General features: G+C 45.6%; 1 protein-coding gene and 2 non-coding genes across 5 annotated transcripts in view; 1 reads left to right on the forward strand and 2 right to left on the reverse strand.

Moving 5' to 3' along the window:
* The window catches only part of Sardh (Sarcosine dehydrogenase), a 163,259-nt gene that overhangs the window by 79,587 nt on the left and 67,323 nt on the right, over positions 1 to 16,349 (forward strand). For all 3 annotated transcript variants that reach the window (XM_077685360.1, XM_077685376.1, XM_077685368.1), the window contains one exon: positions 15,107 to 15,269. In XM_077685360.1, the coding sequence (XP_077541486.1) occupies positions 15,107 to 15,269 (163 nt within the window). The remainder of the gene's footprint in view (positions 1 to 15,106; positions 15,270 to 16,349) is intronic.
* On the reverse strand, positions 11,936 to 12,008 carry Trnak-cuu (transfer RNA lysine (anticodon CUU)). The gene has a single exon. It is a non-coding gene; the product is annotated as a tRNA-Lys (tRNA).
* Trnak-cuu (transfer RNA lysine (anticodon CUU)) lies at positions 12,389 to 12,461 on the reverse strand. The gene has a single exon. It is a non-coding gene; the product is annotated as a tRNA-Lys (tRNA).

A 16,349-nucleotide genomic window follows, 5' to 3' on the forward strand; every position in this document is an offset into this window, starting at 1 on the left:
TGAACCTCGGCTTCAGCCCGTCGACAAAGTCGTCTTGGCCAGAGGAATCAGCAGACACGCCGATGAGGATGAACGAAGCAGGTGTGTAAATGAGTGTGGAAGCCTTTGCCCGCTCGTCGGGAGAACCTCGGAAGCGCAACCCTGTAAAACCGTTAGCAGAGTACTTGGTTTCTCACGATCTTCGCGCCCTTGTATCTGATAAGGAAGGCTTTTTCTTTGTTTTACCTGAAGGAAAGTATCAAGAGAAGGCCATGTCTGCCGTGGATAAGAACTTTAAGAAGATGAGCGTTAACCTGGCGGAAAAGAAACAGCAAGCCTTGTCCCTACTTGAGGATCTGAACCTCGAGAGTGTAGCCCAATATGTTAAAAAAGCCCCGAAATTAAATCTAGAGGTCTTCTTTACCGCCAAAACCCATAAAACCGACATTCCTTTCCGCGCCGTTGTGTCTGAGAGGGCCACTTGGCAGATTCACGTGTCCGCGTACTTGCAGAAATGTCTTATGTCTCTGAATCTTGCCCAGCCTTTTCTCGTCAAGAACTCAGAAACGATAATAGAGTATTTAGAAAATGAACATCTTGCTAATATCGGAGCCTTTAGCATCGACGTTGAAGACATGTACTACTCGTTGCCTCAGAACCCCCTTTTGGTTGCAGTGGAAGAATGTATTAAGGTCGATAATGACGAATTGGCCTTCAGAAACTGTAGTGGAATAAGTGTGGAATCCTTTCTAGAACTGCTCTCTTTTTATTTGAATTCTACGTTTGTTGGTTTCAATGATGGTATTTTTCTACAGAAGTCGGGTGTGTGCATTGGCTCGAAGGTGGCTCCATTATTAAGTGACATTTTTCTGTGTAAGGTTGATCGTGCCTTAGAGAGAGAATTGTCGGGCATGGTTAAAAAAGTGTACAGGTATGTTGACGATTATATTGTGTTTGTTGATAAGTGTTCCATTCTCCGCAGTATTGCGGATATACTGAAAGTATTTAAAGAAAATGGTATGGGACTTAAGTACACATTTGAAGTAATGAAAGAAAATTGCATTCAATTTCTTGACCTCTCCCTAAAATTCGGCGAAGAACATGTTTGCTGGAAATTCGCCCCCAGATCAGTTAAGCCCTTGTTAAACTATAAGTCAGGCCATAGTAAACTTGTAAAAAACTCTATAGCGTTCTCTAGCCTACGTTCTGCCCTGTTTAAATCTTGTGTGCACTCAATGGGCGCCAGTTTTAAGGAACAGGTAAAAAAACTTACGGAGGCGGGTTTTCCAAACTGTGCCTTGGCCTCAGCGTGTAATAAACTGGTCAAAGTAGTAAAAGGGTGTGAAAAGCCCGCCACTCAGAGGGAACCAGATCAACGAAAAAAGTATGCTGTTGTTCCGTATATTCACCGGACCACCCATAGGTTGAAGAAGATAGCGTCTAGATATGGGGTGCAGGTTGCCATATCTGCCCCAAATAAACTCGGTAGAGTGTGTGCTTTAGTTAACCGAAAGAAGCAAGGTTCCGGCGCCAATATATATACTACAAAGAATGCTCGGTTAAACACAATAATAAGTATGTCACTTGTTGTATTTGTGTTGTTTACCAAATACCGTTATCATGTGGACGGGTATACGTCGGCCAGACGGGCCGTTGTATTAATGTACGTTTAAGAGAACACTTCAATTCGTTGAAGGGAACGCCGACGTCCCACATGTCAGAACACTGTCGGTCATGCTCCACGCCTTCATGCGAGCCCATACTTGAAAAAACTGTCATTCTTTTTAATCATTCTAATCAGCGTAAACGTGAAATAATAGAGGCTTCACACATAACAAAGCTCGGTGACGCTTGCATTAGTCATGCCTCAGTATGTTTGCAAGAGAAAGAAGTAGCTTTTCTTGATTGCCGATAAAGGTTTTGATTCTGCTTGTTCACTCTTTTTCTGATTGTCTGAGGTGATACCAACGGAGTGCACGCGCTTTTTACTTGTGACCTTGTATATAAATATGTTTCTTTTCCAATAAACCCCAGTTGATAGTCAGCGCTCGTCCTGTTTTTGCTCTTCTCTGTGTTTCGTCTTCTGCGCTGTTTAGTCACCATGTCGCAACACCAACTCGCCCAACTTTCCATCCTGCTGCGGTTCTATTCAGCTCATCTGGAACCCCCACACGCTTCAATGGAGGGCAGTCACCCGCGTGTCACGTCCAGGGAGATAATCCAGCATTATCCCCTTCTGAGACAGACCGTACCTTCGCCTTACCCTGACCTTTCCAGAGAACAACAAACTACCCTACGGCTCATACAATCCGGGCTCCTTTCCACAGCCTACGCGTCTTCACGTAATGTAAATTTTTCTCAGAAGTAGGAACACTCCGCCCCGTAATCGGGGTATGCGACTTTAGCCCTGAGCACCCTCCTCTCTTTCCGTCAACTAGCCAACAAGAGCAATGGGAGATGCTGCTATCCAGGCCCTCTCTACCTACCCAGCTTCAGCGGGTGGACAGAACACAGGCCGCGCGGACTGCATATGGGCCCCACAGAAGAAGGAATCACTCCCCAAGGCTGCACTCTGGCCCCTTCAGAAATCTGAACAGAAGTATTTCTTCCTCCTCCTTCTCAGCCGCAAGTCTCGTCGCCTCCGTCCGCGGCGCCGCAGAGATGGAGAAGTCAGATCGTCTAACACCGGGGTGGAGCTTACTTTGATTTTATAAAAAAAAGTTTCCACTCTTGCTACACCAATACAACTCAACCAAACACCGTTCATGCATGATGCATTAATTTAACCTTACCAAGAATATCTCTTTGAAGTAATAAATGGTGTGGTTAAGAGCATTTCACTTCTCTCTGGTTTTACTATTTGTAGAGCGATGTGAGTGATTTTAAGTGACGTCGCATGAGTAACCGTTATGGGTGCCGTTTACAGCTTTGCTTTCCAACCACATTCACGGGGTGGATTGGCGCGATTTTTTTTTTTTAGATGTAGCTTTCTCTGTGGCGCCGATGGCAGAGCGGCGTCTCTCTCAGTGTCAGGCGCTGTGTGGCCTGGCCAGCAGACGGGGAATAGCATCGAGAAGCAGGGGGGGGGGGATAAGAACCGCGCGCATCCGAAGCGGCAGTGATTCTTCCTGCAAGCTATTGCAGCGAAATCTTGGAGCTAACAATATAAAGTGGTCGCGCATGAAACATGAATCAACAAATCTGCTTGGCGTTGTCCTCCCACCCTCTGTGCACGACACGCAAAAGATAGCCTTGATCCTTATAAGCCGACCTGGTAGGCCTCTCGCGGGAATATGGCGCCAACCTGTCGACCTTCAGTCCGTAAGTTGCAGAAGGGCCCCGGGGGTCCAGCAAATCAAACCAAGGCAGCAAAAATAAAATTGTTGGTGAGGGACTTGCGTGCCCGGCACCCGCCATAAGGGTAAAAAGCGAGCTTCGGATATGTTACTCAGCGCGGCCTACCGGAATAGGATGGCCGCCCAGAGCTCCTAACTTTTTCTTCCCTACCCCGTCCCTGCTGTTTCAATAAACGTTTTCTCTCTCTCTCTCTCTCTACCTCATCCACGCTTTGTTACGGCGGCTACGGTAGTGGGCAGCTGGGATATACGATTACACTAGATATTATATTAGACAATGCAGAACACACAGCTGCCGAAAGGCGTTTCTTTCCAACAGTTCTGGCTCCAGCAGGGCCCTTGCTTGCGAGTGCTGTGACAGCTCTCAGCAGTGCGAGACCGTGCATTGCTTCAATTGAAAAGTGCAGCGCTTTCCTCCAATTGTGCCAAACTGGTTCGTAGTTTGGTTGCTGTGTTTCTGTGCACGTGGCCTTTGCTCCTGGGCACAAACGTGCCTGATTACTGAAGACTTAGTCACCGGCTTGAAAGTTGGGCATCGCCGCTATTCATGTAGGAAGGTCTAATTTCAAAATTTTGATCAGGTCCTGGTGCATATTGGTTGCGTGTTCATGGAAACAAACTGCCCGACCATACTTCTTTGTTTTGACAGGGCTCCCGTCACGATATGGTGCTGTCACTTTAAATGAGGGGGTGATAAATAATGTCTTGTATTGAACGGATTTGGCTGAGGTAGTGCCAGGGCAATAAACAAGCGCAATGGAGGTCAATGTGGAAACGGTGGAAACTTTCCTACGGTGAATGCGAAAACTTGACAGTGTTCCGTGCCGCTGTCCTCCCGTCTCTCGCGTTGGTACCGTAGCATTAGTGCTTAATGCTATTAGTTCACTTGAAATTGTTCAAATAAGCATTTTGAATGCGTGTACATGTGAGCAAGGTCCGCGCGACATACCTGTGAGTTATCCACAGTATACTAATTCAGCTGGTATGACGGTACGCAAAGCAGATAGCAAGTTAGCACGCCACAGACTGCAGCAAAACGGAAAAAGCAGACACCAACGTAATAGCTGCTTCACCTTGCTTCGCGCAGAAGAAACCGTTAAAACATGCTAACATGCAAATACTATAATAAGTAGTGGGATCCCGCTACTGACTACTCAAATGGGGGCAGTGTGACACTGCCCCTATTAAAGCGAAAGCTTTTTTAGTGAGATCAATCGCATTCTGTAAAAAAAAACTAATATATTACACCTTAGACCGGTTGCTCGACCGAAATACTCGGATAAGTTCTCTACACGCACGTCGTCTGCGTGAAAGGGGGGACCGGAAATTAAGTCTCTCTCTCTCTCTCTCTCTCTCTCTCTCTCTCTCTCTCTCTCTCTCTCTCTCTCTCTCTCTCTCTCTCTCTCTCTCTCTCTCTCTCTCTCTCTCTCTCTCTCTCTCTCTGAAACTGGGCTTTCATTGTGTCAAACGCTTAATTGAAAATGGCAAAAAACCAATGGTTCTAAATAAGACAACACACGCGGCTATCATGAAGAAGGAGTACATACACCTTTATCTCAAAACCACGTAACGCTGTACATTTAGATCGTTCGTACTTGCATTTACTTAGTGCGTCCAATAATGCGTCCAACTTTCAACGGAAGTTGGACGGATTTTTAGCTTTCGCGCTTCTCTCTACTTTCGTTAGGAAGGGATCGTAATTTTTGGCACGGGGTAGTTGTTCTGCACGAGATATGTAACCACCCTGCTCCCACCTCCCAACTTCGGTGACAAGTGACACATTTTGCATACTTTTGCAGTATTCAACCAGTATGATAACGTCAGATTCATCTTCCGTTCCTCAATAACTCGATAGAGCACTGAGGCAGTTTTTACGTTGAGGAATTAAAGGAATGGAATTGAACTTTCCGTCCATTCCAGGAATGGGAATGGGCCAACTTCTGTCATTCCGAGGAATTGAAAGGAATGGAATCACGATAAGTTGTAATTCCTCGGAATGGAATTGGAATGGAATGGAGGTGCCCATTCCGCAACACTGGAAGCGAGCGAGTGCGTGGTTTTAAGTGCGAATGCACTTTATAAGCGACCCTGAATTCCGTTGACCGCCGTCCGTCCACATAGCAACAGCTGCGGCTGCGCGCGCTCCTCGTCTTCCTTGGCAACGGGGGGATATGGCACATACCGACGTGGGAGATTGGCCAGGAATCTCCTCGTCTTCCTTGGCAACGGGGGGAGATGGGCGCGCGCTGCCTGGCCGCTGACATGGCACATACCCACGTGGGGGATTGGCCAGGAATCGGGCGTGAGAAGGGCTAATGCACCCGCTTAAAGGAGTACTGACACGAAATTTCAAAGCTGAGATCCGCTCTAGCAATCAAGTACAACGACAACACAAATAGGTGTCTGTGAATAAATGCATCTTTCTTTCTTTGTAGTTGTGTGTGTGTGTGTTTTCTCTCTTTCGCGAACATTACCGAACCGCGCAAATTCAACTCCTGCATTCGCACTTTCACATTCTTCCCCTCGGGGAAATGCGGGGAAATTTTTTTGGAAGATAAACGTCCCGCTGTTTGTGCTATTAGAACGCGGTTACCGCCAAAATCTCACGCCCTTCACAACATGGTTTGGACCTCAAGCATATACTTCTCATCACTTGAATGCGCCTTTGGAGTCGATTAGTTATCATTAATAGGCACCATTTTCAAGATCATTAGTCTTTCTTAAATTTGACTGCCGTCAACGCTCAACAGAAATAAAATTTCCACGTTTCTTTCACCTAAATTATGTGTTACCGCTGCGTCGTGTGCTAAAAAGCTTCGCTGGCCATCAATTTCGCAGTGGCGGAATTGGGAGTGTATTTTTTTGTTTCACTTGAAACGCAGGTTTGGCTACATTTCTTTCTAGCCTAAGGAAATTGAAAAAAGGATGAGATGTCCGGAAAAACATCAAGCGGGCTAAACTAAAGAAAACAAGCTACCGCAGAACGAAAACGCCGGAAATAGGTGCGGATGAGTAGGAGGCCGGTGTTCGGGAATTTCGCACGAGAAGGGGACGAAGAGTTGATACATGAGAAAACAAGGAGCAGCACTGTGAAGCACTGATCTGTCCAGCACGGTCAGTCCGTGGAAACAGACTAAACATGATTGGCGCGTTTGATGCCCCGATGCTGCACGTATGCTCCCAGGCGCAGCTTATGTTGCAGGGTGGCAGAGCAATTAAACCACTTGGGGATATTTAAGGTGCGTCAAAATCTCGATTCATGGACGTTCTCGTTTTCCGTCTGCATCAGAAAAATGGACGCGGGGGGACGGTGATCGAACCTACATACTTCTGGTCGCAGCAAACAGCAACTCCTGCGGGTCACACTTGTCAAGTATTTACACTTTCCAGGTTTGCGAACTTTCTAACCAAACTATGAAACGAAAAACGTTTGCACACATCCGGTGTGAGCCTTCGCTGTTGCGCAGTGGAGCACTCTTGGAGCCTGATCCTGTAACGTCGCATCGAGGGAAGGACAAAGTCGTTTTATATCGCGTGCAAGCTGTCGCAAATGATATTTCGTTTGGTCGCACTCTGCTCCCGCTACCAGTGGCAACATGCCATTGCCACATTGGTGCGCATTCCTTGATAGTGCTTTGATTGGTCTAGAAGGAAAAGTGCATGCGAGGGTACGAAGCTGATGGTACGTGAAAGGAAAACGCCTTAATGGCATTGACTGCGCAGTATCAACAATGGATGGTCGAACCGTTTCGTCGTGAACCAGTAACCGTTATTTTTTTGTTCGGTTCAGTTCCGGTTCAAGTTCAGCGTGCTCAAAAAATAACGGTACGGGTTCAGTTCCAGCAAAAATACCGGTTCGGTGCTGGTTTTCGGTTCGGTTCTGGTTCGATACCCTGATGTTCCGAACAGACCGAACCCAAAGAGGATGGGGTAATGTTAATGAGAATGATCATATTACGGCGAGGAGGGAATGCAGGAGATCGCCCATAAAATAAACAAGTCCTTGCAATGTAAGTGCTGCCGATGCATATATATATATATATATATATATATATATATATATATATATATATATATATATATATATATATATATATATATATATTGTCACGGCGCATATTGGTGGGATAAACCCCTCAGCGAACTCGCAAAAGACGAACGACGAGGACGACGAAGAAAGTTCTAGGGCGGGCCCTGCGCTGGCTGTCTCATCGCCGCCATGTAAATACTGTAAATAGATCGTTCACCTTCTTCGTTGTTTGTCTCATCTGCTCTGCCTCCACGTTACATTTGGTGGAGTGTGCGGGTTTGTCATCCCCGTCCTGGCCCCAGCTTCGCACCCGATCGGCATCGGCAGTCTCATCGAGGGTGCGTGAACCGTGTCGGGCAGCGCCAGCCCCGCCGCTACACGCACTCGACGACGTCCCCCCGCCCCGTGTCCCCAGCCCGTGACGGGCCGATCCAGAGCCACCAAGACCCGACGACATGTGACCAGACGACGACGACGTGTCCCCAGACCTGTGGACGTCGCTGCTGCAAGACATTGCTCACCAAACCCATCACTTACATTTGTGGTGGCAAGAGCTTCACTGTATATTCTAATAACATCGTTCATCTTCACCGAGCTCATCATGCTACTGCGGCCTCGACCGGAACATTCGCCTTCAAGAAGACGGTTATGTTACCCCATCAAAGACGAGGAAGGCGGCAGCGGTGTGTAGCTTCCCGCACGAACATCTGCGACGACGACGAAGCTCGGTGGGACGCGCTATTTGGCTTGTATTTTGCCGCATTGCTCATCGGCACCAACGTCATCATCGGGCCGCAGCTTCGACCGGGACGGTCGCCCTCGATCGGGGGGTAATGTCAGGGCACATATAGATGGGATAAACCCCACAGCGAACTCGCAAAAGACGAGCGACGAGGACGACGAAGAAAGTTCTGTCGGACCCTGCGCTGGCTGTCTCATCGCCGCGGTATAACTACTGTAAATAGATTGTTCACCTTCTTCGTTGTTCGTCTCATCTGCTCTGCCGCCACGTTACAAGATATATATATATATATATATATATATATATATATATATATATATATATATATATATATATATATATATATATATATAGAATCAGAATAGGAAATGAGGGTGCTCGTTGAAATATACCAGAAGTAAGAATTGGCAGTCAAGAAAACTTCGGAAAGCAAAGGGGAAGATGTGGTAGGTCATTGAAACAGATAAAGGATTTGGAAAGAAAGAAAGTGGACAAAAAATGCTCGCCGGGTGGGATCCGAACCCACGACCTCCAGAATACCGGTCTGGTGCGATGACCACTACGCTACCGGCGGGGCGTTCTCCACTTTCTTTCTTTCCAAATCCTTTATCTGTGGTTGTGTAGTGTTTAACGAAGATAACGTGACGCTTGCAGAGATGCAAGCAGACGTTCTCACACGAAGGAGGAATTTAAAGGTGTACTGACACCAAGTTCGATTTTTAAAAACTGATGTGGGTCGCTTCATAAAGTTGCCTTCCCTACGATTATGGGCGCCAAACGTCGCTTGGAACCAATTTTAAATAAATATTATTGCCGCGATTTTTAGAGACACGGATACGCCCGGTTCATCCGCTCTGTGACGTAAGTACCGTTGAAGGGGGGTGATGCAGAAGCGTCGTGCCGGTCTAACCAAAACCTACAACACAAAGTAAACATTTTGGTGGGATTGTGGCGTCGTTTTGCCTGTTTTGCTCCGCAGGCCGCAACTCTGGGCAGTTTCAGACCGGCTGAATGTGGCGGAACAGGTTGCCTTCTGGCTTGAACAGAAAATGTGATGGCCGCCGTAGAGCCCCCGCGCTTGCTCGGCCGGGCTCAGCGGCCAAAACCGAAACTGATGCCATGAATGGCGCTGTAATTCATAATCGGCAGCATTTAGGCCACTCTTAACTCGTGCGTTTTGTTTTATGGGGTAGTACGGACACATCGGACACAAAAAAACCGAAATACACAAATTTGGTGTCACTACTCTTTTAAGGCAAGGAACCATTCGCCACGTCTTCAGTCCTGTTTAAATAAAATAAAGTTCGTTTTTGCGACTCCTGGATTTTTCCGACTGCTCTTTTGCGGTCGGCTGCAGAAAGAGAGAGAGAGAGAGAGAGAGTGTGTGTGTGTGTGTGTGTGTGTGTGTGTGTGTGTGTGTGTGTGTGTGTGTGATATATATATATATATATATATATATATATATATATATATATATATATATATATATATATATATATATATAGAGAGAGAGAGAGAGAGAGAGAGAGAGAGAGATTGATTGATTGACTGTAGGTTTTAACACGCTGACGCAACGCAGGCGATGAGGCGCGCCGTAGTGGAGGGCTCAGGATTAATTTTGACCACCTGGGGATCTTTAACGTGCGCCCCGCGGCCGGAAATCGAACCCGCGACCTCGTGCTCAGCATGTATGTATGCATGTATATATATATATATATATATATATATATATATATATATATATATATATATATATATATAGGATGGGAAATGAGGGGCTCGTTAGGAAATAGAGAAAGAAATGCGGGCAGTCTACAACGCCAAAGAAGGCATAGGGGAATATAGTCCAACCATTCCCCTATGCCTTCTTTGGCGTTGTAGACTGGCCGCATTTCTTTCTGTATGTATATATATATATATATATATATATATATATATATATATATATATATATATACAGTGTTTCAGCGAACACTTTCAAAAATTCTTAAAAATAGGCTCTTCGAGAAAAAAAGAAACCCTCTTCAGAAGGAGATTGCTAGCTGCGGCGGACGCCAGATAGTATCAAGGGTGTGCACATTGGTTAGGTGGGTAATTAAACTCTACTAAAGAACTTCTTAATTAGCGGAGTTTGGTGGTTGCTGTCAATGGTGATTTTGTGGCCCCAGAGAAGGCGATTTCATATCAGTTTTTTAAACAACGAAAACGTCGGTGTTTAAAGCCCTGTAACGTGAGGAAACCTGCCGTTGTTTTCCGCTCAAAAACGAAACTCGGTGCTGAAGGAGCGCTAAAAGTCTTGAGCGAACGCAACGTCGGCTGGTGACGTGTTTCAATGAATGTGGCGGCCAATTCGAAATGTAAGTGCAATTTTCCCTAGCTAGGAAGCCTCAGCAAGCAGCCACAGCCGCGAAAGCCCTCCTCGCCCAGCAAACATACCTTTCCTTTGTCTGATGCGCTTTCTAACACGCAGCGATTATAAACGAACAGCAAATAAACCTAACGAAAAAAAAAAGGAACGGATGGTGACGTTTCACATCTTGCACGTCTGGTAGCCGCGTCAGATGTGGTTGAGACAATAAAAAAAGAAAAGCAAAACTGTCGCCAACGCCCTCTAGGACTCCCGAAACGGACGACCGTGATGTGGGCAATGGCTAGCCTCTTTCTTGCGCCTACCAACGAAACAAAAGATAACGCTAGCCGTGGTATAAGGTGAGCGTTGATCATTGGAAAAATACAAGAGGCGATGGAGTTGATATCAGCTGATTCCCTAGCGTGGGGAATCACCAGAGCCTTTTAAGTGCGAATGCACTTTATAAGCGACCCCAAACCATCCACCGCCGGCGGCGGCGGCGGCGGCGGCGGCGTCGGCGGCGTCCGCAGTGCTCCTCTATATTTAAAAAAGAAACAGCATCCGGCGCCAGGTTTCGATCCGAGGACTTTGCGGCCGCAGCGCGACGCGCTACCGACAAAGCCACGGAAGCCACGCTGATATCAGTGTGAGTAACGCGCCTTATATCTTTAACGCATTCAAACTACGTCGTCAGCGGCGTGCGTTGGCGACTCAGCGGCGTTATAGCGGCTTGATAACTGCGTGGTGTACACGTGATACTACAAACCCGATGGAAGAGATGGAAGAGAAGGCGGCGAGGCGGTGGGCTGCGGGGGCCGAGCGCAAGCGCCGCAAGCGGGCCGACAACCGTGCATTCGCACTTTCACATTCTCCCCCTCGGGGAAATGCGGGGGAATTTTTGAATTCGGCGACACAGTCACTGCAACACGTCATCAGCGGATGTTGCGTTTGCACTAGACTTCTGGCGCACCATGTGCGCTGCGTTTTGGTTTCATGGGGGAAAAAAACTTGATTTTTGCAGGCTGCAGGGCTCTACAGAGTGCATTTTTCTTTGCTTTAAAAACTGGTCCGTTATCGTCGTCTCCGTGGCTACAAACTCGCCATTGGCAATAACCGCCAAACTTCGCTAATTAAAAAGTTCATTAGAGAGTTTTAGTTAACTATGTAATTCGCATGTTTCTCATAACTGCTGACGTCCGCCGAACCTGATAGCTTGTTCCTTAAGAGAATTCCTATTTTTGTTGAAAAGCCTACCTTCAGGAATTTTTGAAAGTGTTCACTGAAACACCGTGTATATATATATATATATATATATATATATATATATATATATATATAATTAAAATGGAAAATGAGGGGCTCGTTGAATGAAGACAGAATAAAGGGTAGGCAGTCAAGAAAGCCAAGGAAACCAAAGGGGAAAATGTGGTAGGTCAGATATATTTTTTGAAAGAAAGGAAGAAAGTGGAGAAAAAATGTCCACCGGGTGGGATCCGAACCCACGACCTCCAGAAAAAGCGTCTGGTGCGATGACCACTACGCTACCGGCGGGGCTATTTTCCCCTCCACTTTCTGGGGTATTTATGTTAAGGAATTTTTGTTTCCTGCGTTTGGGGGTGGTAGCCAGCGCCACTCTGGCTACTCGGGGTGAAGGGGACCTTCTTTTTAACCCCCGAACGTGACTCGAGCGTCTGCGACGTGTCGGGAGCGGTCGACCAGCGTTCAACCTTGTTAAGCTACCTATGGCACCAAGACTGCCAGAAACAGAGACCCTTGCTTACATATGCGAATGAATTAGAATGGGAAATGAGGGGCTCGTTGAATGAAGACAGAAACACGGTAGGCAGTCAAAGAAGTCAAGGAAAGCAAAGGGGAAAATGTGGTAGGTCAGATGTATTTTTTTAAGAAAGAAAGAAAGTGGAGAAAAAATGCCCGCCGGGTGGGATTCGAACCCACGACCTCCAGAAAAAGCGTCTGGTGCGATGACCACTATGCTACCGGCGGAGATATTTTCCCCTCCACTTTCTGGTCGATCGCTCCCGCCACGTCGTAGACGCTGGAGTCACGGCCCGGGGGTAAAAAGAAGGTCCGCTTCACCCCGAGCAGTCGGACTGGCGCTGGCTACCACCCCCAAGCACAGAAAAAATTACCTTGAGATAAATACCCTTGAAAGTGGAGGGGAAAATAGCCCCGTCGGTAGCGTAGTGTTCATCTCACCAGACGCTTTTTCTGGAGGTCGTGGGTTCGGATCCCACCCGGCGGGAATTTTTTCTCCACTTTCTTTCAAAAAAATATATCTGACCTACCACATTTTCCCCTTTGGTTTCCCTGGCTTTCTTGACTGCCTCCCCTTTATTATATATATACAGGGTGTCCCACCTATCATGCACCAAGATTTAAAAAAAGAGCAATGGCGTTATTTGAAGAAAACCTAATGCATAATGTTTGCAGTACTGTGACGAAGCGGGCAGTAATTTTTTCTTTAATGAGACTTCATTAATTAGATGTAATTAATTATCTAAAACGAGAAGTACTGCCCTAATCACTAAAGTGTCAATGAGGCACTTGTAGGTGCCCATGAAAGGAATCTAACTGCGGTATTTTCAGCGACGAACTAATTGCGTATTCGTTAAATCTGTCTGATAAAGAAAACCCGCGAAATATGGAAAATACCACGTGATGGCGCCTCGGCGCGCATCGTAAAGCAATGCCCTCCAACGGGCTGCCTCTGAGTCAGCCAGAAGGAAATAAACAAAAGAAAGAAAGAAGAAATCGCGACTGAGTTTGTGCCTTATCTGCACACGCGCCCCGCGAATCTTGCTGTTGCTGCTCCTTCCATGCATGCCATTATCAAGGTGATGCGCTGTCTCTTCGGGCGGGTGGTAGGCGAAGCAGTTGCTTTCAATCAGCTTATTTGGGGACGCTGCTTTACAATGCGCGCGGAAGCGCCGTTACATGGTATTTTTCATATTTCGCGGGTTTTCTTTGTCAGTCAGAATAAATGAGTACGCAATTAGTTCGTCTCTGAAAATACCGCAGTTCGATGCCCCTCGTTGGTACCTACAAGGGCTTCATTGACACTTTAGTGATTAGCACAATAGTTCTCGAATTACATAATTAATTACAACTCATTAGTTAAGTTTCATTAACGAAAAAATTACTGTCCGCTTCTCCACAGTATACTGCAAACATCATGCACTAGGTTTCCTTCGAGTAACGCCAGCGCTCTTTTTTTTTAATCTTATATATATATATATATATATATATATATATATATATATATATATATATATATATATATATATATATATATATATATATATATATATATATATATATATATATATATATATATATATATCGTGGGTTCGGATGCCACCTGACGGGCATTTTTTCTCCACTTTCTTATTTTCCAAATTTTTTATCTTGAGCTACTACATCCTCCCCTTTGCTTTCCGAGGTCTTCTTGGCTGCCAATTCTTATTTCTGTCTTATATATATATATATATATATATATATATATATATATATATATATATATATATACTTCAAGGGACCGAAAAAATTAGTTCCGGTTAACAGGAGTTCCGTTTACTGAGATAAATGTGCAAAGGTGCAAATTTATGTGCGTTCACACTCGTAAGGGCATTTCATGGAACTCTAAGCACTAGAAGGTGAATGTAGCGGGTAGTTTTTCAGAAAGTAAGAAAACTACAAGAGGCTTAGGCGGAGCATTCACAAAGTTGATTTGGCAACAATGAGTCGCTGTGCACTACAAAATGCATCAATTATTTTTGTTTGAGTCCTTGCAACTGCATTTTCACGGAGGCTAGAGGCCGGAACTTCGCGAGTGCTTACGAGCCACCGAATTTAGAAGACGGCAACGTCGTAATGAAGCGCGAATAGCACCACGATGGCACAAACGAGGCGGCAGGAGCTGAGCCCTGTAACCTCGGCGTCTTGAATCGAGACCGAACGACTGGAACAAGAACTGCGATGTTGCATTCGTTGCGCTAACACCGCCAACCACTTACGAGACGAGGCTTACGAGGCCAACGAGGCTAAAAAAAAACACGGAGGAAGAAAAAACAAAAACGAAACAGCCGGAACCGTAAAAAGCTGATTCTCATGCCGAGGGGTATCAGGGTATCACAAGAAGTTCCGATTCTAGTTCCGTTTACACGGTGATGCAGAAATTGTAGTTCCAATTACCGGAAGTTTTTTTTTTACGTTATCTGAATACAAAACCAACCAACTTACCGGCTACTGTTCCGTTTAAGCGGCGATTCCGTTTAAGATTTCCGCTTATCGAGATTCTACTGTATATATATATATATATATATATATATATATATATATATATATATAATTTATTATGGAGTACCCACGCGTTGGCAAGTTCTATGCTACGAATGCCCACTGCTTTGTACTGGGCATTGCTCGAAGGCTATTTAGAGCGTGTTTGATGGCACTGGTACACTGTCTGGCCAACTCTTGGAAGCGTTCTGTGTGCAAATTTTCTTCCAACGAGGGGCTCTCCAACTTTGCCGCATACCTTGACATGTTTGAGCAAGGTGCTCCCATGCCGCCACACGTCTACGTCTGCTGCCCACTGATTTGCATCACCTTGGCTTTTTGATGGATTTCAGGTCAGAGCCATACGTCTGACATTTGTTGGTGAAATGGGCTGGGAGCTGCACATCCCCTCGGCATCGTGCGTACCAGTCTACAGAGCTATTGTGCAAGCAGGAAAACCTTTCGGTCTGGTCAACGCAGGCTACAGGGCAATTGATTCACTGAGCTTGGAAAAAGGTAAGTACCGACCGGAACAGTTTCCTCTGCATGGATAGCCTCCCTGGGCGCTCTCTTCTTGACGTTCGTCACCCGTCAGAATTACTAATTGCAGCTTGCAGCTTTACTATAGCAGACATCTGGTAGAACTGTATTAATTATTTTACGATAGTATTAGCATTCATAATTTTACGGTAGCCTAATATCAATTACGCTGTTCCAATAGTTATATTGTAGTCGACTATCGATAGTCTACAAATCGCTAGCGACACTTTTCTTATAATAGGTCGATTTTTGCTCATCTTTTTAGTATCGCTAGTGCTATCGATCAGCGTCAGTCGCTGTAGTAGGAAGGCTTTGTAGAAGGGTATTTTACCATGCATAAATTTATCATCTTTCTCGAATTTGCCGTGTACAACTACAATGTTTGTCTGCTTTCGAATGAATACTGTGATGTGGCAGAAATACGAGAAAACTAATAAAAACATTTCAAAGCACTAATCATGCCGCTTAGGATTTCTTATTGCAAGCTTTTGAAATGTGGAAAAATATGCTGTGCTCATGTCGCGAACTCTCCGTGTATTACAGCAGTTTCTTTGTCAAGCATTTTTTTTATTCGAAAAGGGAGCAGTACGTGTTTCAATAAAAGCCTGCATTCTAAATTCGTTGGAGCCGACCAGTTAGTGGGAAATAGGGTGCCATCGAAATTTTGAACCGTTGGGTCTACTCTCCAAACTACCACATGAACATTGCACTGCTTTCGTTTCCACTCATCCTCTGCTCACCTTCAACCGCAAAGGGGTCGGGAAAAGCTTAAAAATAGCTATGATAGTATTAAGTTTCAACCGGTAATGTGGCGCCACCAGAAAAATTTTTTCGGGAATGCTTTATGGAAAGTTTAACGAAGAGGGTATTGAGGGAGTTTACAAAGCTACCCCATCTCCACGCTGCTGGGTCGGGGTTGGCGTTTCGTACCCCATTAATCAGAAAGTAAGTTAGCGCTGAGCAAACAGTACACAACAAGAAAAGAGACGGCCGGGACTGGCACCTGTCCTGTCTGTATACTTTTGTGTGTACTGTTTGTTCGGCGCTAACTTACTT

This window comes from Haemaphysalis longicornis, unplaced genomic scaffold, assembly GCF_048455015.1.
Source record: "Haemaphysalis longicornis isolate Haplotype H1 unplaced genomic scaffold, Haemaphysalis longicornis Haplotype H1 scaffold_1, whole genome shotgun sequence".
NCBI lineage: Eukaryota > Metazoa > Arthropoda > Arachnida > Ixodida > Ixodidae > Haemaphysalis > Haemaphysalis longicornis.